This window comes from Seriola dumerili, unplaced genomic scaffold, assembly GCF_002260705.1.
Source record: "Seriola dumerili isolate Sdu_G_001 unplaced genomic scaffold, Sdu_1.0 BDQW01000219.1, whole genome shotgun sequence".
Lineage (NCBI taxonomy): Eukaryota > Metazoa > Chordata > Actinopteri > Carangiformes > Carangidae > Seriola > Seriola dumerili.
Genome location: NW_019174474.1, coordinates 3,515,585 through 3,542,214, shown reverse-complemented (window position 1 = coordinate 3,542,214; position 26,630 = coordinate 3,515,585). Strand labels below are relative to the sequence as shown.

The 26,630-nt window shown below is 41.2% G+C and overlaps 1 protein-coding gene across 1 annotated transcript; it reads right to left on the bottom strand.

Moving 5' to 3' along the window:
• LOC111228474 (semaphorin-3A-like) lies at nucleotides 1-23,993 on the bottom strand. Its single transcript, XM_022754365.1, has 17 exons — nucleotides 23,212-23,993; nucleotides 15,732-15,892; nucleotides 15,236-15,298; nucleotides 12,632-12,751; nucleotides 11,571-11,661; nucleotides 10,655-10,774; nucleotides 9,464-9,606; nucleotides 8,062-8,176; nucleotides 7,873-7,942; nucleotides 7,617-7,761; nucleotides 7,278-7,497; nucleotides 7,063-7,154; nucleotides 6,906-6,947; nucleotides 6,137-6,294; nucleotides 4,414-4,481; nucleotides 2,988-3,133; nucleotides 1-2,717 (listed from the first exon to the last, which is right to left on the bottom strand). Exons 1-17 carry the CDS (start codon nucleotides 23,333-23,335, stop codon nucleotides 2,178-2,180), a joined length of 2,418 nt encoding a protein of 805 aa, XP_022610086.1. The 5' UTR covers nucleotides 23,336-23,993; the 3' UTR covers nucleotides 1-2,177.
• Nucleotides 23,994-26,630: the final 2,637 nt, after the last annotated feature.

Below are 26,630 nucleotides of genomic sequence, written 5' to 3'. Positions count from 1 at the left end.
TCATCATCATCATCATCATCATCATCATCATCATGCCAAAAAGCAGCAGCAGCAGCAGCAGCAGCACTTCATTTCCTCACCTCCACCGTACGTCCAAGACAGATGCAGTGAGGCACCCTATATTTTCTCTCAATAATGATGATTTTATCATATGCCCTTCTCCACTGAAAGTCCCACAACTCTGGTCTTCAACTTGTTTTGTTAGCCTAAAATCTCTTCCTGGCTCCAGCTGTTTCTCATCTTCCTCTGTCATGGATTCCAAGAGCAGATGAAGCTTGCAAACACTCACTAGACAAAGTTCATCTGACATTCTGATGTGTTGCAATGCTCCACTGTCATTGTTCGTTGTTGTTAACTGGTCTGTAGACATTGCAGTCCACAGTCGGATCCGGTTTAGGTCTTGTTTATATCTTTTGTGAATACCTACCTCAGGAATTATCAGTTTTACAGTTTAGAGTCCTAACAGAAATAGTATGTACATCTTTGAAATAGTTAATATTGTGTACTGCATTAGCAAACAACAGAATAACGGTGACAACATCAGACTAGTATATCATTGCTATAGCAAAACAGGAACACTACAATAGTATTCACATGCACTAGTACACAGTGTCATACTTGTCAAACATAGACCATAGTATTTATATTTACATAATGTTCACAGCTACATTCCAGGTTTGTGTTTATGTGTGTGTGCATTGTATAATAGTGGATTGTTATATCCATGTTACATGCAGTGAAATGAAGTTGTCACACTGCGTAGCCTGTGAAGAATATGGATATGAGGCAATAAATGTGGAAGAAAAATACAGTATGGAGACTGGCTTATTGCTCAGTGCATTTGATATGTAATGCATGAAATATTGACCAATATTGACAAATAACTTCCAGTCTTACTACAGTATTCGTGATAATACAGTTATTTTAAGAGATTGGTCCTGTAAATCAAATAAATCAATTCAAATGATAAAATGCAAGAAAAAAAGCCTGCACACTGAAAAATATTTTCACAATGTACATTATTGTATATCAATAAATACACGTGTAGTGGAAACAAAGTGTATACAAAGCATAATCAAATCAACGTGGAAGAACTCAGTATGACATTTTGTGCACTGAGATGATGCAGCTGGCAGACATCCCTATAAAGTGACAGTCACCAACTGTCAACCTAACAACTGTTGACACTGGAAGGAATTTGATGATTCGAAAAAAAAGAAAGAAAGATAAACACAACAGAATAATAAAACTGTTTTTGTATGGGAAGCTTATCTAGGGTGTAGACACGCAGACTAGTAGAAAATCTCCCTGTTTTACAGCTGCTTTCAAAAGACTTTTTCTTAAATAAATTTCTGTCTGGGGAAACAACATAAAGCAACACGACAACTGCAAGCCATTCCCTTTAGTTTGAGGAGACGTCATAGAACACAGTATTTACACAGTTTAGCTACATAATTGAATTTGCCGACAAATGGAGAATGTTGCTCCCAGTTTCTTGCAGTGCTCGGGCATTTCTCTCTCTCATGTTGACTGATTTAACAAGCTATAATACCAAAACATGACTAAATATCCCATCTTGTGCTTTCAGTGAGCTTCACTGCTTGCAATTCCACTGCACATCCATTTACTCTCCAGGCTGTTTTTTTTTTTTTTTTTATACAATCCCACCTCCTCATCTTTTATATTTGTGTAGTAGAAAAGTAATTATCAGGAATTTCAAGGTATCTATTTAGTTTCACATTGACAAAGACACCTAACTAGCATGCCATGAGACAATGCCATTGATACAGCCATCTCAACATGGAGTCAGTCATAGCTATATAGTGGATATATGTATCCAGTTCTTGTGCTGGTTGACATTGTCCCTCTGCTGTGCTCAGGTCACAGAGGCCAGCTGAGATAATATGCTCCAGTGGTCTGGCGTGATACAACATCCTGTTTCCTGCAGTCCTCTGTACCGGCGTACTGTAAACATGGCTGCCCACGCACAGAACACACCAGCTAGCAGATCAGGGAAGTATTACCTTTTTTTTTCCAGTTTGACTTTTCTATCCAGTCTTTGCGGAAGAAGTCTGTATCTCAGTATGAAGAAGTAAAACTGGGTAAGTTAATCAGGGTTACAGAATGAGAACTGGGTGTGGTTTCAGGTTTGGGTGTTTAAAGTTAAGGTTCATAGGTCAGACACTGCGGGGGGCCCTCTCCAGTTCATGGGTCCTGCGGTTGCGCCCCTTCTGCCTCTCTTGCAGGTGTTTCCACTTGGCTGCCAGCCCTTGAGCATGCATGTGGGTGTGAGGGATCACCACAACCTTCTGCTGCTGCTGCTGCTGCTGCTGCTGGTGCTGTACCTGCTGCACCAGGTGGGCTTTCTGCCTCCTGTGCTTCCGCTCCCTTTTCCAAACCTGCTCGCAGAACTCGTCCATGGTGTTCAGAGTCGGGTGATTCACCAAAGACAGGAAGTCTCTGTACCAAAGCTTCTGATTTGGAGTTTCTCGAGGCAAAGAAAGGTCCTGGGCAGGGGCGCTGGCTGCGGCTTCTTCGTCTCGATGTAGCAGATCCTCCAGACGCTCAGTGTCAATGACCTCTAAAGTCACCTTCAGAAGTGTCTGCATGAAGCCGTGCTCCACCGCCTGACACAGATAGATGCCTGAATCCTTCTTGTTAAGTGTGCGAATCAGCAGCCCCTGGTCTGTGCGGATGAAACGATCCTCTGATATGATCTATAAAGTCAGAAAATGAGATTCAGCATTTCATTATAAGCTATTATGATATCATGATTACTATGCCTCATGGCTGTTTTAATTACACAGAATTTATTTCACTTGAGTCAACTATGGAATTAAATACTATTCAAATATAACACTGTATTATTATCTAAAACAATCCATCTATCAGTCAGCCATCTATCATTATTTATCTGCTCTGCCGCTAGATTGTATCTGAGTATATTTCAACAAATTAGATTAAGTGTGTGCTGAGCTAGTACCAACCTCTTGTTTGCGGTCATCAGTGGAGCGCTGATACTGCCAGTATGTCAGTGCTCTCTGAGACTTGGGGCTGCACTCAAGGAAAGTGCTGCTGTTCTCCACTCCGTACACAGTTTTATCCAGGAGAGTCGTCTGCCCACTTAGTTCATCTGGATAAAAAAATTAGAAAGTGTAGTCACACAAGTTTGTTAAAGCAAATGTTTTCTATTATTTCGTGCTGATATTACTGGTTGCGGTTATGGCTGAATGTTCTGCGATTTCTTTTACAGGCAAAGCAAAAAAAAAAAAAAACAGCTCTCTACAGCCAGCTTTTAAGAGTGTTTGTGATTTTCTGTATAAAACTATTTGCTTCTCTGTTTTTCTCAGACTGAAAAGTACAAAACTCTGTTCTGTAAGTACTCTCAGAGCGAACAATGAATGCATTTTACATTATTTTGTCACATTATCCTGTCTCTTTTCTTATCACACTCAATCATGTGCTGAATATGCAGATCCCACCACAGACGCAGTCACTGGAGGAGACTGGCTCCAAATAAAATCTGGGTTTTATTCAGTCAAGTATGTGCAATGTTTTTCAGTCAGGGACTTTTTGCACAGTAAGGTCGTGTTCCACTGACAGATCTCCTGTTGTATCCTGTGGTAAATTCAACAATTCAGATTCCATTGAATTCATTGTTATCCAATCATCATTTTCAAAATCTTTGATCATTTTCTTTACAGAGCACCAAGTCTGGGATTCTTCACCAAAGTGCACAATCAAAAGTGTTGCCGCCAATCAAGTGGGGAGCAACATGTATCGGTATTTTTTTGTGTGTGTCTGAACACTTCCACCTCAACTTCTAATAGATTTTGATGACAGTTTTTGTCGCGCTTTCTTTCTTTCTTTTCTTTATGAAAGAAATGTATAATTAAGAAAGCGAGTCCTGTTTTTGGACTGAGCCCATAAACGGGGCAGTAGAGTGGAGGGCTTGGCGACACAGAGGAGGCTTGGAGGAATCCTGACCATTTTAATTATAAGTTTCACATAGACCAACTCTAATCTTCACCACCAGAAACACATAAAAAACACAGACACAACACCGCACACACTCAGCTGGATTCTCTCCTCCTTTGATTGCCTCAGGAAAGGCCAGCAGCTGATTTGAGACCATTTCTATGTTCAAAGTACAACTAAATCCTCAAAACAAAAGCTTCTTTAGTTGTGCAGTTGGGAAGCTGATGTGCTGGATTTTTTATCTGCTTTAATACATCATTTAGAAATATATAAAATATATATATGTTATTGGACAGAGTAATAACTACATAGTAATAATGTCTGCATTAACAACAACATTGACATTACCTTGATTATTATCAAAGTTTCTAAAATCATTTCTTTCACAAATACATATCAATGAACATATTTACAAGTATATTATTTTGTATGTACCGTGGTGTTGCAGATCTGAGCATTGTGTGAGTGGGTCTCCATTCCTGATATCTTGTCTCCGAGTTCTCCTGCAGAAACACAAATATACACACCTTGATGAGTCAGCACAGACACCGACTTCTTTGTTTGTGTGTATGTGTGTGTGTGTGTGTGTGTGTGTGTGTGTGTGTGTGTGTGTGTGTGTGAGAATATGTTTGTACTGAGAGGTTGTATCTGTGTGTTCGTAGGTTTTTATTTGAATGTGACTGAGATGTGCAGCGGTAGTGGAGGCCAACACAAATAGATAAACTAAAGTAAAAGCTTTAATTATAGGGTGTGTACAACAGAGGTATTCGAACCTAATAAATCACTCCAGCCTGTCATCTCCCTGACTTGCAGATGCAAAGGAGATGGAGTTTCACGAACAGTGTCAAACAGAACTTTTCTTTTACTGTAAACAATAATTGCAGAAACTATGGAGACACCAAACCAAACTGGAAACTTCACACTCTCTGCTTCTAACCCAGCACTGGTGTGCTGGTAATTGGAAGTATAAGAGTTTGCTCTGGCTGCCTTATTTTTGAATGTCAGACTCTGGAGTCCAACTAACAGCGCAAGAAAAGGATACTGTGCAGCTAACATTCAAATCAATAAGCCCCATGGAGCTATGAGTGGGAGGCTGCACACACAAGTACACACACACGAACACATACAGATCAGTCCACTAATACAACCACACAACCACCGAACCTCTAACACCTACCTCACCCCTGGTTCACCCAGACAGCCTCCAGACATTGCTGACATGGGTTCTCATTTACAGTAAACACATGAGGCAGGTTATATTTCTAGCTTTCTGGTAGAAATACGACCCCATACCTTTAGGGTTTTTTGGCAAATATACAAAGCCTGCACTATAAGTGTGCCCTCGCTCCAGCCCTAAATCGCAGTCTGACTGCATATGTCCTCAATCTGAACATGAAAACCCTTCTATATAATCTGGGGCTACCTCAGTGAAGAATAGACTATATATTAAACAAAACTAATTCTTAAACAAGCAGGACTCAAACATGTGTTGTGCATTTGGCATCTTTAATCTAAAGCAGGTTACTCTTGGAAGTGTGCTTTTCCATTAATGTATGTCAGCTGAAATGTGGGCTTTTTTCATATGTAGCGCACGTCCTGACTGTGGTACTTCCAACTTGTCTCACTTCGACAGTGTGGGCACGCATCAAATTCAGAGAATATACCTGACCATATGTATTAAAAGAGCTTTTTGTAAGTTTTGATATTGCTACATAGCCAACTTCAGCATTAACAGCTGTTTACTTGCCAGATTTGCCGAGAGCTTCAGCCATCATTGCATTTACAAGACAAGAGGTTGTAATACGCCCTCTGAGTGGCGGCACTTCTACAGGGCAGATTGGACTTTCCACTGCAGGAAACAGCTCTTAGTAGTGAGTAAAGGAATGCAGGCTAATGCTGACTTCACAATATTTCTTCTACACTGGTAAGTAAACAGCTGTAAATGCTAACATTGGCTATGTAGCAATAGCAAAAAAACTTACAAACAGCTACTTTTCTGTTGTTGGATGTAAAATATTGCATTGTAGGAAAACTTCAACACCTGCCCAGTGTTTTGAAGTGCTGATTATTTGCTGTGTACAAGGTCTTAAGCAGCTTGTAAAACACAATGACAGGATGGCAACATAACAAGCGTGAATGTCGAGTATACATTCAGTACCTTTTGGCCATGGGAAAGTATCTGGAGCATTCAGTGCCATCCCATGCACAGTAAGGGTCCCTCGCAAGGCAGCACTCAGCACAGGCCTTCCCATAAACCTCACACCGGTGCAAAGGCATCTGGGACACGCCGATGTCTGAGCCCAGGTACAGTTGTTGCTGTGCAGGTAGAAGAGAAAAAGACTCTGTTTTAAATGTTAGATATTTTATGTCTTATAGGAGCTACTATTTAGGTTTTAAGTGTTGCTGTGTTCTGCCCAGCTTGTGTTTTTCAGTGAAACAAAAATAGAAGTCAGGAATGTGGACAGACCATCTTACTACAGGTGCTCAGCACCTCCTACCTGTCAATTAGCTGACTCGTTTTGTTTCTCCCTGTCATTCAAGTTGATGACCTAATTGTTAGGCTGAAAGGCCTAAGTGAGATCTTTGTGTGAAAACATGTTCATCTCAAAGTGTTTAAAATGTGCAGACAATTGTGTCTTTGTTCTGTCTTTCAGCCCTGCAGCAAGGTGTGTTATCTATGAGGAAAAGCTCTCACTCTAAGAGACAGGTTTTTTCACACACACGAAGAGACAGTGGTCACTTTTAATTATTTTTTTATTTAACGTTTCTCCCCACTGCAATCCAGTGAGCTTATCTACTGCTTTCACCAAACTCATTTACAGAGGTAACATTCTTTTTCAGAAATACGCTGCTACCAACCATGTTGCTTTAGTGGATTTATATGACTTCATATAATGTTTAATCTTGCAATAAGAACTAGTCAATACCTGTTTTGTTGAAAGTTCCATGGCTGTAATGGCTGTTGGCTCCTGTAAGAAATAAAACCAACAGAAGAAAAAAAAAAAAAAAGATCAGACAACACTTAATGAACATCTAGTCATACCTGGTACCTAAAGTAATATAGGTGATGAGAGAATAACTTACTCTAAACACTGTCATTTCTTCCAACAGGACTTCCTCCAGGTCATGCCAGGAGCCTCTGGGGATGGATACCACTTTCAGAATCGTCCCCATGTCTAGCACACAATGGAAGCACACATCCTGAGTTGATATCTACTCTATAGTATATGCTCATCTATCAATTGCTGTTATGATGGTTCAGTTTGCAGTATGTATGCAATGTATGCAAATTTGTATACCTGTGCCTATGAACATAACGTCATACTGGCCATCTTCTGCTTCTACTTTATCCACCACTATCTGGGTGAACTGGTAGTCTACATCTGTTTTGACTATGATTGGTCGATTGTTAATGGGGTAGACAGGATTAAACATGGCTGGATGGCTTCTGGCAAAGGTCACAACTTCATCAGGAAGGTCCTTAGTTGTATCAAATCCTCCAAATGTCTTGCTTGGACACTGTGGAGAAAGATAATTGTTTTAACCGTTACGCTGTAGGACATAAAGGAGAAATAGCTTTTGGATCCCTCCAAGTGCATCCCACACAACCAGTCCAATTAAGAGCATACAGTACTCACTGTGCCCGGCCGTGGGTAGGGAACACGTCCTTGGAAGGGCACCCACTGATAGTTGGGTCCATCTCTGTGAGCGTAAGGACCCAGAAACACTCTCCTGATGTCTGTCATGCTGTACATACACACAGCTGAACCTTTGAAGATGTTGCTAATGGGCAGACAGAGTGAGGCAGATAAGGAAAAGCTTAGTCCCTGTTGAAAATACAGGCCATGCAATCAGGGATTATGGTCAAAACTATTCCAGTGTCAGTCACAGTACCTGGAAGTGGTGAAGACCGCATAGATGATGGGGCTCTTGGGATCCTTTGTGCTCATGAGAAAAACATCCTCTAAAACCCAAAGAGAAGACACTATACATTACAGACATATTCCCCACTGAAAAGATAACATTTTAACTTCAGGAGATAACGTGCGAAACATGTTTTAAGGTGCTGGAGCAATCACTCACGTAGCTCATCAAAGTGGGTGTCTATTCCATTACTGCCAGGCACAGAACAAATAAGTCGAGCTTTCAAGAAGGTGGTCCACTTATTAACCAGACTCCTGTGACCTCCCAAGTCATTCTGTTTGACAGATCACAGACAGAAGTTCAGCAGGGAAGTTCAATTACTCATAATTACAGGAATACTGTCCATTTCCAGTTTCAGAGGACACTTTCCATTTCCTTAAATACAATTAGTTTTTATTTTCCACAGGTTTCTAGCAATTATCATTCATCATCAATATGTGTGTGTGTGTGTGTGTGTGTGGGGAGGGAGGCGGGGGGGGGGGGCAGCTATATAATGTTTAAAGGGAGAACTGCATTGCCAAATTTCATACACTACTGCTGAGGTGGGAGTATATGGCTCATTAGCTTCTGGTTGAGTGAGGTGAGACACTCTCTTGCCGGTTGGATGTAGCCCATGAGAAACTTGTGAACTATCTTTCATGGAGTTTCTTTGAAACTTACACATCTGACACAGTAATAACGCACTGTTTAAAATATACTCTATTACATTAGATGAAAAGTGGATTTTTTTTTTTCTTTTTTGATGTTGTGACAAAAGAAGACTCTAAAGTACAGTATGTTCCACTACACACCCTAAAAATATGCATCTGTGTGTCTCACAGTGTAGTGTTTGTTTTCCAGAACATTGCACACAAACACAGAAGCACAAAGTGCTGGCTCATAAAAATGTATCCCACTTGGTGTTGATTTATGACAGCAAATTAGAATGTGTCCAAATAGGCATAGGCCCAAATTAATACCACATCTTGCATAATGGATGGCTTGTCTTGTGATGAGCAGAGCAGATTCCTGACATTCTGGGTAATCAGGCTATTATGAAGGAGGCACGAAATGCAACTACACGGAAGGCTGAGGCTCACTCACTGATCTGCAGTCAGATTGGTGAATTCCTGCTCAATGAATGAGAATGGGATTTGGAACGTGAATGCTGATTCAAGGCCAGTGATTTTACAACCATTCCCTGGAGCTGGAGGGTGTCGCAAACCCAATCAGTGCCAAAGCCTGGCATTAGGATAAGAGTGATGCCACTGGCGGCGGCTTTTCCTCTCAGGTTCTGGTGACATTTAACGTTTCTCTCAGGTTTCCGTCTTCAGGGGCGATTGCACTAAGCACAACAAAGCCCACTCTTCTCCAGGCTAAAAATAATCACAGATAACAGCGCCTGAAAGCTGCCATGATGAAAGCCACTCAGACACCCGTCAAGTGTTTTTCCAGATACAGAAGCTATTTCACATAATGTCGGCATGAGCGTGTGTGTGTGTGTCATTGTCTCTCATCTTTTGTGTATGTTCCTTTGTGAGAGCAAGCTTGTGTGACTGTGTGTTAATGTGCATATGCGTACTTTGCAGAGCTGTCCGATGCGAGCATGTGTGGCCTTCCCAGCATGCTCTCCATCCATGGCATTCTCTCTGAAGAACAGGTAGATTTTATCATCTTCTGGGTTGTCACTCTCTGGAATCAGATGAATGCTCACAAACCTGGGATCTGCAACACACACAATTAAGTAAAGAGTTTTTATTCATTTGGTACTTAAAAAAAAGTGATAAAGGGATAAAATTGCTTCAGAATAAAAGTATTCAATACAAAAATATCAAACAGGGAGCTTGGTAAACGCAATAGCAACCAAGACAGAAAATGCTCAGTTTCATTTTAAACCAAGCACTAGAAACATCCGACAGACAGATTTTAATTTACTATATAGTCACATCAATTCAGGAATGTTTTTATTGAATTCTAAACTCTACTGGCGGCCAATCCAAAGAATAGTATGCTCTTTGCACTTTGTCTTTGTCAGAAGATGGGCCGAAATATTTTCAGCCATCTGCAGATGAGCTACAGCTCCTTGGCTGAGGCAACAGTGTAATGAATTACAATAAAATAGCTCAGAAGACATAAAGTTGTGGATTCATTTCTCAGCCCTTTGAAAAGATACAGTTTTGTTTTTGTTATTAACTAAAAAGAGACAAGGGGTAAAATGTGACATAACAGCATGATAATAGATGATTTAAGTCCTATAAACTGCTGCATGGTTATTTGTTCACACTGTGGCTAATGATACATACTTTTGTTTTATCCTCACTTAAATTGGGTCCACCATGTCTTGTAGAGTCAATATGTTCCTTTAGGTTAGTTAGCTTCATTCTCAATTTTCACATTGACATTTCAATTGTATTTGACAGACAAGTACAGCCGAGTGTCATCTGTGTAAAAGTGGAAAGCTATATTGCAACTACTGATTAAATGCCTAATGGTAGAATATAGATAGGAAATAAAATAAGAGCAAGAACAAGGTCCTCCAAAGGTCACGTATGGCAAGATTTTTTTTCTGTTTGATAAGCAGTTTTTCATTTTAATAAATAGGCCAACCATGAGCAGACGCAGGTAGGCCAACCCACTCTCTTAGCCTGTTCATAAGGATCTCAATGAGGATCCATGATCAAGTGTGTAGAAAGCTGAGCTCACATCCAACAAAACCAAATTATTCATAAATATGATCAAAGAGATGGTCAGTGATTCTTCTCTTCTCTCTCACCATTTAGCCACCGGGAGTCATGTTGCTCAGTCCTGATTGGGTGATGCTTGCCAAGAGTGCGAAAAATGGCAAAGTCCCGTCCCATGAAGTCGGCTGATGTTCCAGCATACAATTCTCTGTCTGAGAGCACAGGGAATAAATTGTGTTAGTATAGTAACACTGGATGAGAAAACAGTCTGTAGTGATTTTTCCTTGGTGATGTAGGTGTAAAAGTCTGAGGAATTGTTCAGGGGCTTAGCAGTACAGGTAGACTTGGAGTCCTCAGGGAACACAGACAGTGATGGACATGATGAACATCAGGAGTGTGAAATTGACATTAGCACAGTGGGAAGGGCTGAGAGGGGGAGGCGAGGGGAAGAATGAATGGCTGGAGGGACAGATGAGGAGGGACAGGACAGAGGTGTGAGACAGGGGGAGTACATAATAATGCTGGCGAGAGGGGACAGAGAAAGGGGAGAGGAGATGAGGAGTGATGGGCTGGAAAATGGCCATCTGCTGGCTTTAACGGTGTGATATAACACAATATGACTAGCGATGATTGGGGGTAGAGAGGAAAAACATGCTCACACACAGTCCTGCTTTATCTGGCAAAAAATTGAGAATTCAGTGTGAAGAAAACTCAGTAAAGTATCATCTGCCATGCACACCCAGCACTTAAAAGAGGTATATCCAGATTGAAATAGAGTTTACAGTGCTGTCAATGAAGGGTTCCCAGGGTGTAAATACAAACTACAGAGCAGATCCACTTGTAATGAATGACAGGAATGCCCTGTTCTGTTATTCACATTTACTTTACACCCTATATCTGCTGAAATGAAAGAGCAAGGCAGAGGGTGTTTTCAGGACTCCCAGGTTTTTATATGATGTCGCTCTAACACACAGAGGTGCAGCACTGTGCATCTGCTCTTAAACTCACCAATTAGCATGGAGGCAGTAAGCAACTTGGGATCATAGGGACTCTTCCCCCGGCCGTTTTCTATGTGAGGCTCCAGTCTGAACACACTGTCCTGAATGTAGAGAGACAGAAAGGCCCATGAGTTGTAGTGTACTATCAAATACAGAGGTTCACGTTATTTTCTGAGGAGGATGAAATTGCTCAGGGAAAAAAAAAAAGGTGCTTCAGTATAAGTGGAATTCTCTCTGGGAAACCCATTTTGCTGTCAGCACTTCAAGACATTCAGGTGGAGAGAAAATTGCAATATTTTATGAAGATGAACATTGTTCATCATTAAAATTTTGTTCTAAACCATGATGCTGCAAAATGTCATCCTGAATCACAGAAAAAAGTGCAGCCATCGACAAATGACAAATGGCTCTTTTAACAAGCAGGTAAAGAAAAGACAAATTGTTATTTTAATCAGTGGATACAGAAAAAAACATATTTCAAAGCATGAGGAGAAATTTGCGAGACCAGTGCAGATGTTTAAAATCATGTTTCCCCCCAGCACACACTGCAAAAGAGAGGGATTGAGAATGAAAACAATAAATCTCATCACTCACTTATGACTTGGTGACCTCGACCCTCATAGGAAACCCATCAGATGAATTACATTTCAAGCTTCTGATCTATATACAGTAAATGGCTTTTCTCCTGGCGATATTTCCTGCCTCTAATTGTCTGTAAATAGCTGTCTAATGAATAGGAAACACACATTTATAAGTCTGACTCAGTGACATTTGGAGGAGAAGAGAGCAATTTCCTTCTCTCATACTCAAATGAACACACACATACACATACAGCAGTTACGTATTAGAGTGATGAATTGGAAATCCTGCAGACTATGAAACCCTGTGTTTAATTTTCCACCTCATTTTGCTAAATGAAACCATTTTTACGTACTTAGCAAATCATTTATTAGGAAGAGAGCCCACACCCGACTAGACATGGTCCTTCACAACTTTAAATGCTTAAACTTTGCTATGATATGCCTGCACAGCAAATGGGTGCAGTCGTGGAAATGTAGCGTGTGCCTGTACCTCTGGTTTCTTGCCCACCTCCAGGTAGGAACACACAGGGTGGAAGGCTCCTGTCCCACACACATAGAGATGGGTCTGGTTGAATGGCTGCAACACCTTAATGAAATTCGAGCACTCCCTCTGATGAAGCAGAGACAGAGAGCATGTGAATCAGGATGAGTAATTGACAATCAATGCAAAACCATTTTAAAGCCATAATTTTCTCTGACGATGGCTATTAGTGCCATGGTTATCCACAAGCTTGTTGCCATAGCACCCAGGACATCTGAGTCATTAAAAACATGGTGAAACAGCTGGATAAATAAACAGGTCAGACTTCACTAAGCACACAAGTCACAGAGGAAAATCCATTACTTAAATAAAGAGATCTGCAATGATAACAGCAAGCAAAGCCCGCGGTAATCTACTGTAATTCCACTGAAAATGACCAGCAAACTCTCACAGAGGGCTGAGTAATAAATCTGGAAATAATATTATGACCAGACTGAGCATGATCATCCATGACTCTGTATATTTTTCACCTCCTCTACATACAGTACTCCACAATCTATTTCAACCATGACACATATACATGTTTCCTAACTCAGTGACATTTGTCCCTGCTGGCTCCATGAGCTGTGTAATTCCCCATAAATTTATTGTAAAAATAACGTTGCATATGTAGATTTTCAACAATTCCCGTGTGTGTGTGTGTATGTGAAGCACAACAGGCATGTGTCCTGTGCATCGCTCTGTGCCATATGGCATATATCCTCGTGCATGGCAGCACTTGCCTGAGCAAACCTGGCCTCAAATAAAACTGAAGATGTCATCACATACTCATGAAAGGAAAGGAAAAAAATCCAGTAAAAAAAAAGAATAGCACCCCAAATTATGCATGAATAAGTTCATCTGGCTTTACTAGGTCATCAGCAGACAGCAGCCTCTGTTTGTGTAAGCTTCTGTTGTCATTTAAGCAGCTGTCTTTCCTGGGATTTACAACTTGTGAGTAATAAACGGTGAAAGCAACATCACAGCACTGTAAATATCTACTTATTATATTTGCACTGTGGTAACACCTCTGAATATTTAGCAGATTCAAAAATACAGAACCTAAATAGCTGTTCTTTTTTTCCCTCATATTTCTTTTTATTGCTTGTTAGGAAATGCAGGAAGTAGCAGCAGCTTTCCTCTTTCTTGTGGGAGCACTGCCACACCTTTCGCACTCATCTATCCATCTTTTTCCTTTCTGCTTCATCTCCACAATTGACTGCTTACAGTACATCAGGGGGCATCGGCGGACTCACCCTCCATCTCTCTCCACCTCCCTTTAATTCTCACTTTTCTCTGACTCTATAACAGAAAGACCACCCCTCGGGGCACCTTATTCATCCACGCCACAGTGTTTACAGAAAACACACAAAGGACTTCATGGCGCTTCAAATCAGCCACACAGAAGGGTAGAAGGGCAGGAGAGCTTGCCCTGTTCTGGCCAATGTGAACTGACGCATAAACAGCATCGCCACGATTTTACATTCCAGCCTTTTGCCCGAGGCCATATCGAAGATAGAATTCATAACACAGCTTGCAGAGAGGAGAGACAACCTCTCAGCGTGTTTACACAGAGTTTCACCACACCACACAAGCTGCTCTAAAACTGCACTTGGCCAGACTCAGGGAGATGTGATGCTTGGCTTGTCATGCAAGGGTTGAGTAAGGTAAGGGGGCTGAGAAATCCCTGGATCTCAACGTCACCGCATAGGACGATTCGGATCCAGCTTTAACGTCAGCTCATCAAATGTAATAAAACATTCTTATCCTAAACAAACAAACAGAGTGCAGGTGCTTAAGCGTTTATGAATTGTTCTCAGTTACAATACTGGAGGGCTCCAGATAAGATCAATGCTCTTCAATGTGCTGTTCAAGTAAAGGTTTAACTTCATCAGTTAAACTAAAGACTAATGTCATAACAGGCAGGCAAGCCACAAAAATGTTCTCTGACTGTGACTGTAGGAACACACACACACTCTTTAAATTTGTCAGCATATAGGGAGAACATGGAAAAATTAAAGTCTAATAACATGGAAACACTAATGCCTGTGATCCCTGAATATATGACAGTGGTTATTATTCATGCCGTACTGTTATACCAGTGGGTCTGGTGGAAAGTACAATGATTTCCAAGGCTTTTCTCTATTAAATGGAGTGCCCAGAGGCTTGATAAGTGATTAAGGTCACATGATGGTCTCAATCTTGGCTCTGAGATTATGATCAGACCTATGGTTCGCAACGTGATGTGTTGTCCATATGACAGATTGGACATGTCAACACAGTGGTATAAAACAAGCTGAAAGATTAAAACAAATCTTATATTGTCTGTGATTAAAATATATATATATATATATATATATATATATATATATATATATATATACATATATATATATGTATATATCCAGTGTAATCCCAGTGCAACTGCAAGTGCAAAATGTGAGATTTACTTTGAGACCTGCAGAGTTGCACGTTCATAATATGAGAGAACAAAGACGTTTTCAAAAACATCTGTGGGAGTGGAGGGGCAAAATGTGAACACCCACTTGCAAGATGGATGGTTTTAGCTCTTACCGAGAGATCTTTCCCTGCCCACTTGCATTCATCTCTCCTGGTGGGAGAAGCTGGCCAAGGGATCTGCAAACACAAACACAATTCCTGTACATGTTAGACAAGAATCACCTGATCCTCGAATCAGTTTAACAGAGTGAGTCGATACAGCTACAGCTTGTGTGCATGCATGTGTAGATATGAGGGTTGAATGGGTCACAATGCGATTTGTTATCCACTTTGTTTCAGTTTATTCCATTATTCATCCAGGTGTGCAGTGAGCAGCTAACATGCCTGGCACAGCGTGTGATCGTGTGCGACAGCACTGGTCTGAAATATTCATGAGGCACTTTTCTGTAGAAACAGAAAAGGGAGTCCAGAGATACCTGAGCCCCTGAATGGCATTCTGGATGCAGATGCATCCTCAGGGCAAGTATTAAGTCAGCCAGAAACGCAAACAGACTTCATGAATGGTTTAAACCACCAGACAGACTGACTGGAAATCAAAAATTGCTTTTACCTGTGCATAGTCTTTGCTGATATTGAGGAGGTTAAAGGAGAAGATGTGGTCCTTGGCTCCCACTACAAGTCTTCCTTTCTCCTCGTCCAACAGGAAGGTGTGGTAAGCCGAACTGCTGGCCAGGCCTTCAAACGTCACGAGGTTGTTAGACTCCAGCATGTCTGCAGAGAAAAATGGAAAGAAAAGTGGTGATCAGCATAATATGATAATCGCTTCATGAAAATCACAGTAAATGTGGGTACAATGAAAGCTCAAGAAAATCCACCAGGTTGATATTTATTTCATTTGTTTTATTCAATTTCCAGGTGCTGTTTGAAAGATATAGCTTTACCTTCAACATTTCCAGCCACCTACAATTCCTGTAACCACAGGTTCACCTCGACATTCACTGGTCTGCCTGCTCTGTTATAATGTACCACAAACAATTAAGGTTTCACTATCAATCACTATTCAATGCCTTGAGGGGATGGTGGATAAATCAAAGAACGTACACAGGGTTGTCATGCCCCTATACACTGATGTTCTTTTTTATGCCCACACCTCCTTTCTCACCCTGCTCCATTTTTTATGTGGTTTTATTTTTGCATAAATGTTGTTCCTTCCCTTTACAAATTGTCCTCACGACTGGACATTGTACAGCTTGGCCAAGCAAGGCAACTGACAGATTCTCTTCACTATCTGCCAAATTGCCAAATTGGACTGGGCAGGTAATGCCAGCACTGGCAGCCAGTGATCAAACTGTCTGCAAGGGGAAGTGACCTTGACCAGAGCAGCCAAGCAGAACTTGTTACACTCACAGTGGAAAACTGGGAGGACTACATAATATCACATTACTCTGCTAATATTTCATAATCCAAACTGCAGGATAACTTTAAACCACATCAGCTATTAGGGTGCGTTACTATGGGCTACAGCTCACGTTTTGCAGTGTAATGCAACGCTCTGCCAAGTCTGGCAAAGAAGCGACATTTGCTTTCACAGCAGAAAGCTGAACTTGTCACTAACAGATATTGAAGATCTCATTACCGTAACGACCTCTAAAGGTGGCATTATGACTATGGCATTATAACACCTTTTGTGTAATGTGCAGACATACACACACACACACACACACACACACACATTCATGTCCTTCTCACATTTTGTTCTCACCCGCAAAGTCTAACCACACTATGACCCCCTCCCATTGACCACCCACACAAAAGGGTGGAGAGTTATGGACCAGAGGGGAACTGGTTACTTTGGTGCTCGCTTTCTCTTTCTCTCTCTCTCTCTCTCTCTCTCTCACTCTTTCTCGGGGAGTAAATAACAAAAACGCTCATGAATGTTTTAGCAGGGAAAATGCCCCCTCTCTGAAGTGTGTCAGAACCCAAGAGAGTGAGAAGACAACCTAAAGCAAAGCTGGTACAAAAGAAAAGAAAATTGGAGAAGAGTTGGCACCACGCTGACTGCTTTCATACACTTTCATTTTCATAAGAATTTCACAGTTTAAACACGGGTGATGAAAGATGAGATAAATGAAAAAAAAAAGTTGGTTAGTCAAAAAGGAAAACGTTAAAAGTGGAAGAAACACAGCTGTGAGAGGGAATGGAAAAAAAATGGAGGTCTTGGGTTTGGTTACAAACTACCTCCTCTTCATTTTTCACTTACATAAACACATGTACACACATGTGTTTGCCTCACTCAAATGTACACACACACACATGCACACTACTGTACACACAATGAGTTGACACCCTGTCTTTATTGTTATTGTCTTGGTGATTTAGTTGGTTTCCTGTGCCTCAGCGCTGATGGGGAGAGATTTAGACAGTCTCCTATATATAAACTCACACCGCTGTGTGACCCAGCCCTCAGGCTCCCTGACTCCCCACTCCAAAGTCTTCTGAAAACTTGACATCTAAACCTGACTTAATAAGTCCACAAGGATTTGAAAGTATTCTTGAAGTCGTAAAGAACAGATCTAGTCTGTAGCCACTCAAGATGCTTAATGGGACTGCTTCCAAACCAAAAAGCTGGTTCATGGTTAATGGTTTTATCCATGAATACCATACACAATTTAAATTAGGATTCATGATTCACAAAAAGCTATTGGATAAATTAATTTGGAATAAGAGTAATTTTATTTAATGTGGGGATTATCGGGCTCCTCGTAACACAACCACTGTCTTAAGAATGGAAAGAAGCTCAAGGTCATTAAAAAAGAAAAAGTTGCTGTAAAAGTTTTACTCAGCCCGGTCCAAAGCTGCGTCCCAGATTTATGTTCCTCTGTAGCCATGGTGATCAATCATTAGTAGATCCACTGTAAGCCCTTCACTGACAGCACAGTATCACCTGCTACCTCTGACCTTTTTCACCTGCACTAAGGCTGCGTTTGTGTGTGGGAGAGAAAGTCAGAGGGAGGGAGAGAGAGAGAGAGAGAGAGAGAGAGACCTTCCTCCACATGTAAGTTTTTTACTTTTGCTCCATAACAAGAAAATATCTTTGGTTCTACATATTGTTAGGGTTAACGTTATCTGACATCCAGCATTGAAACACAATGCGCAAAAGCATATAGGAAATATCCCTTCTGGTCCTTAAAATAAACAACCAACAACACAAACAATGTGTTTGTGTAATTTGAATCATGTGTATTTCTAAAGGAAATAAGTCATAAGGCAGAATAATATTTGTTTGATTAACAGCAAAGTGTCAAGGAGCTGTAGGGAAACTGCAGTAACATGATGACTGCACCTCACTTCTTCTCAAACCACAGTCCTGTGTGAGAGAATGGAGAACAGCATCACCACATCCACCCACCATACACATACACACACATCCCTGGTTTATGAAAATTTTCTATGGGAGTGGTGTCCATGGCAACAGACCATTCAACAGAGACGACTACTAAGTTATTAAAAGCTAATCACCCAGAGACAGAGACTCTATGGGTATTGTGTGTGAATCTGTGTGTGTGTGTGTGTGTGTGTGTGTGTGTGTGTGTGTGTGTGTGCATTTATGTAGCATGATGTGATGTGTGTTATTGGAAAGAGGATGTTTCAAAGCCACGCCAGAGTGGTGTTGGCCTATACATGTCTGAACTGGTAACTCTGGTTAACTATAACAGATCTGTGTGTGTGCATGCATGAAGTATTCATCTGCAACTTCAAACCAGGAAGCCCCCAAAAAACCTGTAAATTGGTTTTCATACACCGCAAGCTGCATCACAAAGTTTCACAATAATAATAATGTTTTAATTTTGTCCGGATTCGGAGTCCAGAGACAGACAGACAGACAGACAGACAGACAGACAGACAGGTGGATGGGCAAATGTGTGGCCTGTAACAGGTGTCAGCTGCTGCCCTGCCATATTTTACTAATTTTCTCTCTACCCTACAATTGACAAAGTGAGTCTGTCAAGACTCCTGTAAATGTTACTTTTTACCAGCTGTTTTTTGTTTGTTTTTTGCCTACTTTCTCTTTCACTGTCTCTCTTCACATCCTTTGCACACTCCCCTTGTTGTTTTGATAAAAACCATCTAACTACCTATCTTCCTTTGAGCTTGAGCACCTCTTGTCCTGTTCTCACCGTTTTACTCCCTCTCACATGCTCTGTTACAATGAATTTGTGAGCGACAGACAGAGACAGCAGCACAGCGAGAGGCAGAAATGGGAGAGAAAGAGACGGAGACAGAGAGAGACAGAGAGAGAGAGAGCGAGAGAGAAGGGGGCAGATGGAATGGATGCAAAGAATCAACAGTCCCTTGTGAGACTGATAAAAATAAACTCTTTTACCCTACATTCACTCCGTCTTTCTCTTCCTCAACTGGAGGGCACAGAGAGTGTTATCTAAGTGCTTCCTAAGAAAAAGCACAAACACATCTTGACAATAACCCATATGTTCCCATGCACTGTACATGGGAACACTGATGCTTGGCCCTGGTTCAATAGCTTGACTGACATTCACCGTTCACATGGCTGAGTGTATGATTGCACACTGACAAAACACAGTGTATCACTGCGCCACTCATACTGTATACAGTCACTGACACAAAATACTACAAAGCTAGCAAGTAATTTGTTCAGTGTCGGATAGAAACTCTCTTTCAAGTCTTACAGCCTGGTTTGAGGTGATCATGGCGGTAAATGAAAGGGTATTCACGGAAGTTATTTCTTTAATTTTTCAGCCAATAAAGTATCAGCAATTCTTAGTTACATTAAAACTGTGGTTTGAAGTTAATAGTTTTCAATGAAAATGACTTAATTGCATTAACAGCAGTTTGATAATTGCATTTGCATACATTATAATGCATAATGTGACACCAATATTGGAAAATTTATCTTATTTATATTGTCATATTGATTTCAGCCTTATACATGACACTATGTCCGTTTGTCAGCCAATAGCCATGAGCAGCGAAGATTACAGCAGACGTACCAAACAAAGTGAATTTACTTCCTTAAAGTATCTGACTTTGCTGCTGGTACGGATGATGACTAATTCAAGTGACTACAAAGATTCCTCTGAGAGGAACACTACCAAACAAAATCCTGAACAAGCCTCCAGTTGGAGGAGAGCAGACTATTTGGAACCCGAGAAAGCTTCCGAACATCCAGAACTCTCAGCGTATAGGATACCTTCCCATGGCCATTCAGGGCCATTCTGAGTTTATATTGTACACACCCCTAGAAACCTAACTCCGCTCCGAAGATTCTTAACGTGCTTATGGATTAAAGAGTCTTTAAGAGAACTTCTCCATTCTCCAACTCTGATTGAAAGTCATTTCACACCATGATGAAAACAAGATTAACACAAAAACAAAAACAGCTGTATGTGTGACAACTACAACAAGAATTTTGCGAACAGAAAAACAAGACTTTCCACTGGAGTTTCATTTTTAAATTCTTGGCCCTTTTTCTTTTTTCAGTATTGAAGAGTGAGAATTTAGTTCCACTGGTGTGAATGTATTTGCCTGCATGTGTGTGTGTGTGTGTGTGTGTGTGTGTGTGTGTGTGTGTGTGTGTGTGTGTGTGTGTGTGTGTGTGTGTGTATGCGCTTGTGCAAGCCCCTGGCTCTACTCAGGAAAGGGGTGGACAGGTCAGAGAGAAAGAGTACTTTTGGCAGTACACCCATGTCCTATAAAACTAAAGTACCCTCTCTTTCCTTCCCTGGACAGTAAACAACATGTGATGTACTTCTTCTGGCCCATAAACCTGCAAACCATATGGATCTCTGTTTACTCCCCAGAGGATCCATTTACCCCTAGGGTGTGAATCGATCACATATCAACTTATGTCGAAGCAGAACATATGTGAAACGACTCCATTCATTGTGCTGCAGTGCACTGTTAATCCATGGCCTCCGACTACCTCATCATCACCCAGTCACTTGGTTGTTGATACAGTTGGACCTTAGCTCATGTTTAGGTAGCCATGGGGTACCATTGTTATCCTTCCCCCTACTCCACTGCCCTCCTGCCCCTCGACCCTCACTTTCAAAGATCTGTTGGAATCTCCTGGGGTTTAGCAGGGAGATTGGGGTTGTGCGTGTGTGTGTGGTGGTGGTGGTGGTGGTGGTTGATCAGGGAAGTTGGTGTGTGTGCCTCACAGAGCCTAGCTGTGTTCATTGAGGAGCTCATACTGTGGAGGAGCAGGCTGCTGCTCGGATTCATGCTTTCGAGATAAACCCTTCCCCGCTGAGTTCATATGAGTCAAGCCTTCAGTAGAGTTAAAAACATCTGCAAGTGTGCAGTCGCCTGCACCCACACAGGACACACTAATTTGGACCCACACACACAGGTTTCCCCAGTATTCCCAGTGACCTGTAGGGGTCAGAGTTCCCTCACCCCGCAGTCCCGTGTGTCACTGATCAGACGTTACTTCCCCAGGACTGCACAGCTTCGCAGACTATCGAGATAGTGTTGTGTAATTCACTACAGTGGCTCATCTGATTTCCTCCTCTACATGAGCAAATATGAGTCAGCTTCACCTTTCACAGGGGTAATAAATAATTTATATGATGATATAAATGATTCATAATGCAATAATCCCATGTCACTTGCCTAATGGGACCTACAGTGGATAACGTTGGATGAAATTCCACAGTAATATATGAATAATATTTCCACCACATTGCAGGCATGAAAATTATACCTGCTCACTATCCTCTGGCTAGAACTCCTGTGCCAGGGACGGTGCCAAATATTGTATACCACCAGCCAAAATGCGAATGAGGTCTAATGGAAATATTGAATGTGGAGATGGCAGCCAAATAACCAGGCTGGCCAGGCTGCTACCTGAAGGCCTGGCTTGTAATAGAGATATCATTGAATGGGCGTGTTTCACCAAACTGACAGCATGTGGTTTTAAATGACTGATATGCTCACAGGTATCATTAGCTATCTACAGATGGCCATGTATTTATGTGTGTGCGCGTGTGTGTGTGTGAGTATGCGCATGCTTGCGTGTATAATTATGGATCTCCCAGTGCTGAGCGAGAAACATTTCTCTTTGGGAAAGCCATCTGCTGAAACAGACCTGCACCATTCATCCTGAGTATAATTACCATGCAGGAAAAAAGAACAGAGCGGAAAAATGACATCCAGGAAAAAAGAAAGGGAGAGAGGGATAAATGACACTAAACTGCCTGGGAGTCTATGTCTGGCACCACTTTTCATTGCAAAAGTGACAACAGCACTTGATCAAAACAGTGGCAGAGAGACAGGCAGAGAGAGTGCATCAGTGACAGATTTCTGTAATAAACTGCTTAGTTATACCATAGAGATACATTTGACAGGAACACTTCTGATTTGGCAAGTGAAGTTACTTTCCTAAATCCCACTAAACTGCTCTCTTCTTGGCATAAAAGTAAATATAAGAATTCCTCTCATTAATTCCTACTTATTACTCCCAGTCAACCATTTTACCGAACCAGTACAGTACTATTTTTAACACTGCCACAAGCTTTCCATGAGAATAACACTTTCTTTTTTTTTTTTTTTTTTTCTGCTCTTTAAACACCAGCTTAACATTAAATGTAATGGATAGTGATGGACATAGATACTATATTTGGAAGTGTTATCTGCATGATACTGAAATGAGAACTTGCTTTAGAGGTCTGCAGATGACAGTTTTAATGTTCAAAAGTGAACCTCAACTACCTGACTGAAATCATCTACAACAGATATGCATTACTCAACCAGAGCATTCACCTGATAAAGCATAATGCTTGTAAAGAATTCATTCAAACCTGTTTGAATTCAGTTTACTTTGTTGGTATTTTTACAAGTAAACAGAAAAAAAGAATCTCTCTGCCTCATAAGGACGTCTAGGATCTCGCAGTTACTACAACTTCAATCAGTTCATCAGCACAACATACTATGTGGATTGGGAATTTGAATCTACATAGTCGTGAGAGGTGAGGTTCTATGACGTACCTCAGAGAAAATAGTGAAGTGTAGTGATTTGTCAGACAAATACAAAACAAATGCAAGGAACTCACCTTTATAGGAGAGTTTTAGCCGGGGGACGTTGTTCTTGGTCTTGGTCTCTTGGGCTCCGCTGCCGTCTATCCCGAGCAGAGCCATCCCAAACAGCAGCACAATGCTGCCCCAGAGAAAGCCCATGGTCTTGGGGCAAGAGAGGCCAGACAGGTCCTTTAAATACACAACTCCAGCGCAGCCCGTCTCAGATCTCGTATAGAAGAAGAAATGCTGGGAACAGATATGTTCCTGTTGTCCAGTGATTATGAATAAACACTGGTGGGTCAGTCCAGACTGGCTTTCACCAGGTCTCACACCCTGCCAAATCGAAAAAACCCTTTCCTGTTCCAGAGGTCAAAAGCCAAAATTAGAGTCCAACTCCAGGGGTGACAGAACCTGCAAAGCAGAGTTGGGGGTTATGGGTCAATGTCAATGCAAGTGAGCCTCCCACACCAGTCCACAAGTCCAAGGTAAACTTAAACCAAACTAAGCACAAATATAAGATCTTCACCATACTAAATGCAAAGAAGAGTGAGAGGGTCTAGTTACATCTGCCATAGTTTTCTGTCTTGGTCTCTAACCAGCATGAAGCTCTGTCTGAACAGCAATCCACGTTATCGCCGAGTCTCTACCTTTAGCTAAAGAAAGAAAAACAGGTCCAGTTTGTTTCAGCTGTTAATCCAGTCTGCCTGATAAACACAATCTGCACTGACTCTCCCTCTCTCTCACCCTTTTTTCTCTGTTTTTCTATCTGCCTCTCTCTCTACTTAACATTGGTCTGGACTAGTACGCAGCTCTGCCCTGTCCCCACAGCACAAGGCACACAGTGCAACTGAGAACAGCTGAGGCAGACAGCATAGTCAGTGAGAGAGAGAGTGAGAGTGAGAGAGACAGAGAGAGAGAGAGAGAGAGAGAGAGAGAGAGAGAGAGCGTGAGAGAGAGGGGAAGAGAGAGAGAAGGACTGAGAAAAGAAGAGAGTGCAGTGTAGGCGGGAGAGAGGGTGAGAGAGAGAGCATAGAAAGCATGAGAGAAAAGAAAACTGTGAAAGCAAAAGTAGTAGGAGAGGAAAGGTTAGGGCAAGGCAAGAGGTTAGAAAGAGTGTGAAAACGGGAAAACACAGCGGAACATGAAAGTGGAATGCTTTGAGGAAACTCATTCTTAGTGAGGATTCAGTTATTTCAGCAGTTTTCTTTTTAATGTAGATGAAACTTTTAGATACAGCTAATTATTTTTTTTAATGACATTTTATCACTTCTACAATTGATTAACATAAAGATGTCACTTTTATCAGGTATAATAACACAGAGAAGGTAAATAAAACTCCTAGTTCCAATGAAATAAACACTAAATTTGTAGCCAATTAATATGTTTTGTCTGCTGATCAAATATGTCAATATCTATGTCCAAACTTCCTTTTAACTTCTTCCTCAATCAGTTGAATCTCCTCTGTTTTTCCCTATCTTGCATTGTTCTGTCTTCTTTTTTCTGAAGAGCTGCATCATACTGAGTGGTATCCACTTCCTAATGATTTATTTTTAATTGTATCATAAATTAAGTTATACTTAAATGAAGTTATACTTAATTTATAATCTCACGTGTGGCTCAAATGTATTATGCTCTTAAGTCACCTCAAAGGAGTCAGTGTGTTAACTGGTTAAAAGTCTACTAGTTTGAGTTGACTGTTATTTAATGTATCAGGAAGGATTATCAGCAATCCCATTACAAATTACAGCAGATATAGTTTTTCTTTGCTAGGTGAAGAAGGCAGACAGTGAGGCTGCAAAGAGAAGATACCAACTGCATGCTAGTTGAGTGTCTCCCTTGTAATGTAAAACATCAGCAATGTATCAAACCTGAGTCTGATGGATTAGTGGCAAAGCTGCCGTCACAGTGTTGTTGCTCATGGTTTATATAGAAAATGAGAACAACAGACATACAGACATCTAGTCAGACCCATCTAACTGGTGATGGCGCCACTTAAGTTTTAACAATCTCATGGGTGGACAAAGAAGCTCCTAGAAGGAAGTTGTTTTCAAGCTTAACTTAATTTTCAAGCTGTACATTCTGTCTTATGATTTAAAGTGTGACAAATGTCAATCTGGGGTATAACAAGAAAGTTTTAGTACTGAGCAAAGAACATCATTCCCAGAATGAAATACAGTAAGTTTACCAAATTTGGACACGGGCATGAAAAAGTGTAAAAATTCTTACACCATGTAAAAATCTCTATTAGCAACAATCAATCTCTCTGTGGACAGCTGAAGCTGGTCTTGGTGAAAAAAACATGTGTCCCGCAAAAAATAATCCACGTCACATAAATACGGTGCTCCAAAAACATTACAAGACCAGATTAACAATGTTTAATAGTCACTTTAGCATAAAGACAGATTGACTGGGCATTTATTGGCCACTCCATCATAGTCTGAAGGGGAGTTCCCTATCTTTTGTCTTAAACCATCCCAAATGAGATGTCAATCTCACTCTAAACAGCAGACCCTCAGTGAGCTGATTCCTTCTCGTGGTGAATGATAATGACTTTAGTGGCAATGGTGTGGTTAAGACCTCTAACTGGCTGTATCCATCTGGATAAAGAGCCATCAGACAGTGGGAGGAGAGCTGAACTAATCCTGCAGTGAGTGGATGGGCCTCACGGTTATGCTAATGTTAACCGGCGCTCGGAGGTTCCAGGGAGAACACTGGAGACTATGGGGAACAAGTGTCACGCCACAGTCTCTGCTTCCCAAACAGACTGGATTAAGGGCTGGAACAGACAGATCCTTTTCTTTGCTATGTGGGATTGGCAGTGTTGACGTACCAGTTCATTATTCCAAGAACCATGTAACACAATCTGCCATAACTAAGGCCAGACGAGTGATTGTTTGAGGTGAATTAGGAGTGAATGGCCCACTTGAGAATGTTACTCCACACTTCTTCGGGCCATACTCCTTGCATGTTGATAACTGCAAAGTGTTTTCATGCAATTGATGCTCAAGTCTTAAGTGGATAACAGTAACTATAGCTCCTTGTGCTACATGTCACATCAAGAATGACATCTAAGCTCTTAGTTGAAGTACTGTCACTTATGATTCTGTTTGATTCTCATCAAAAATACATATGCAAACTTGAAAATTGGCTGTTAAATCCTCCTGCCCCTTCCTCAAGGACAAAAAAGACAGTGGTGAGAATGTCCCAGTTCCTGACACAGGAGGGGCATTCAGAGCTTCCAACTCAAGAGTTCTCCACTTCTCCACTGAACCCTTTGAATTCACATCTCATCTTAACGCATCCATTTTGTATGCTTTACCCAACCTTTTCTCCTGATCTTTTTCTTTTCTCTATTTTAGCCTCTTTAAAAACCCTTAAAATTTTTAGTTACTTTTGAATGGCCTGGAGACAAATTTTCTGTGTGTGTGTAACCTTGCAAACTGAGAACTTTCTT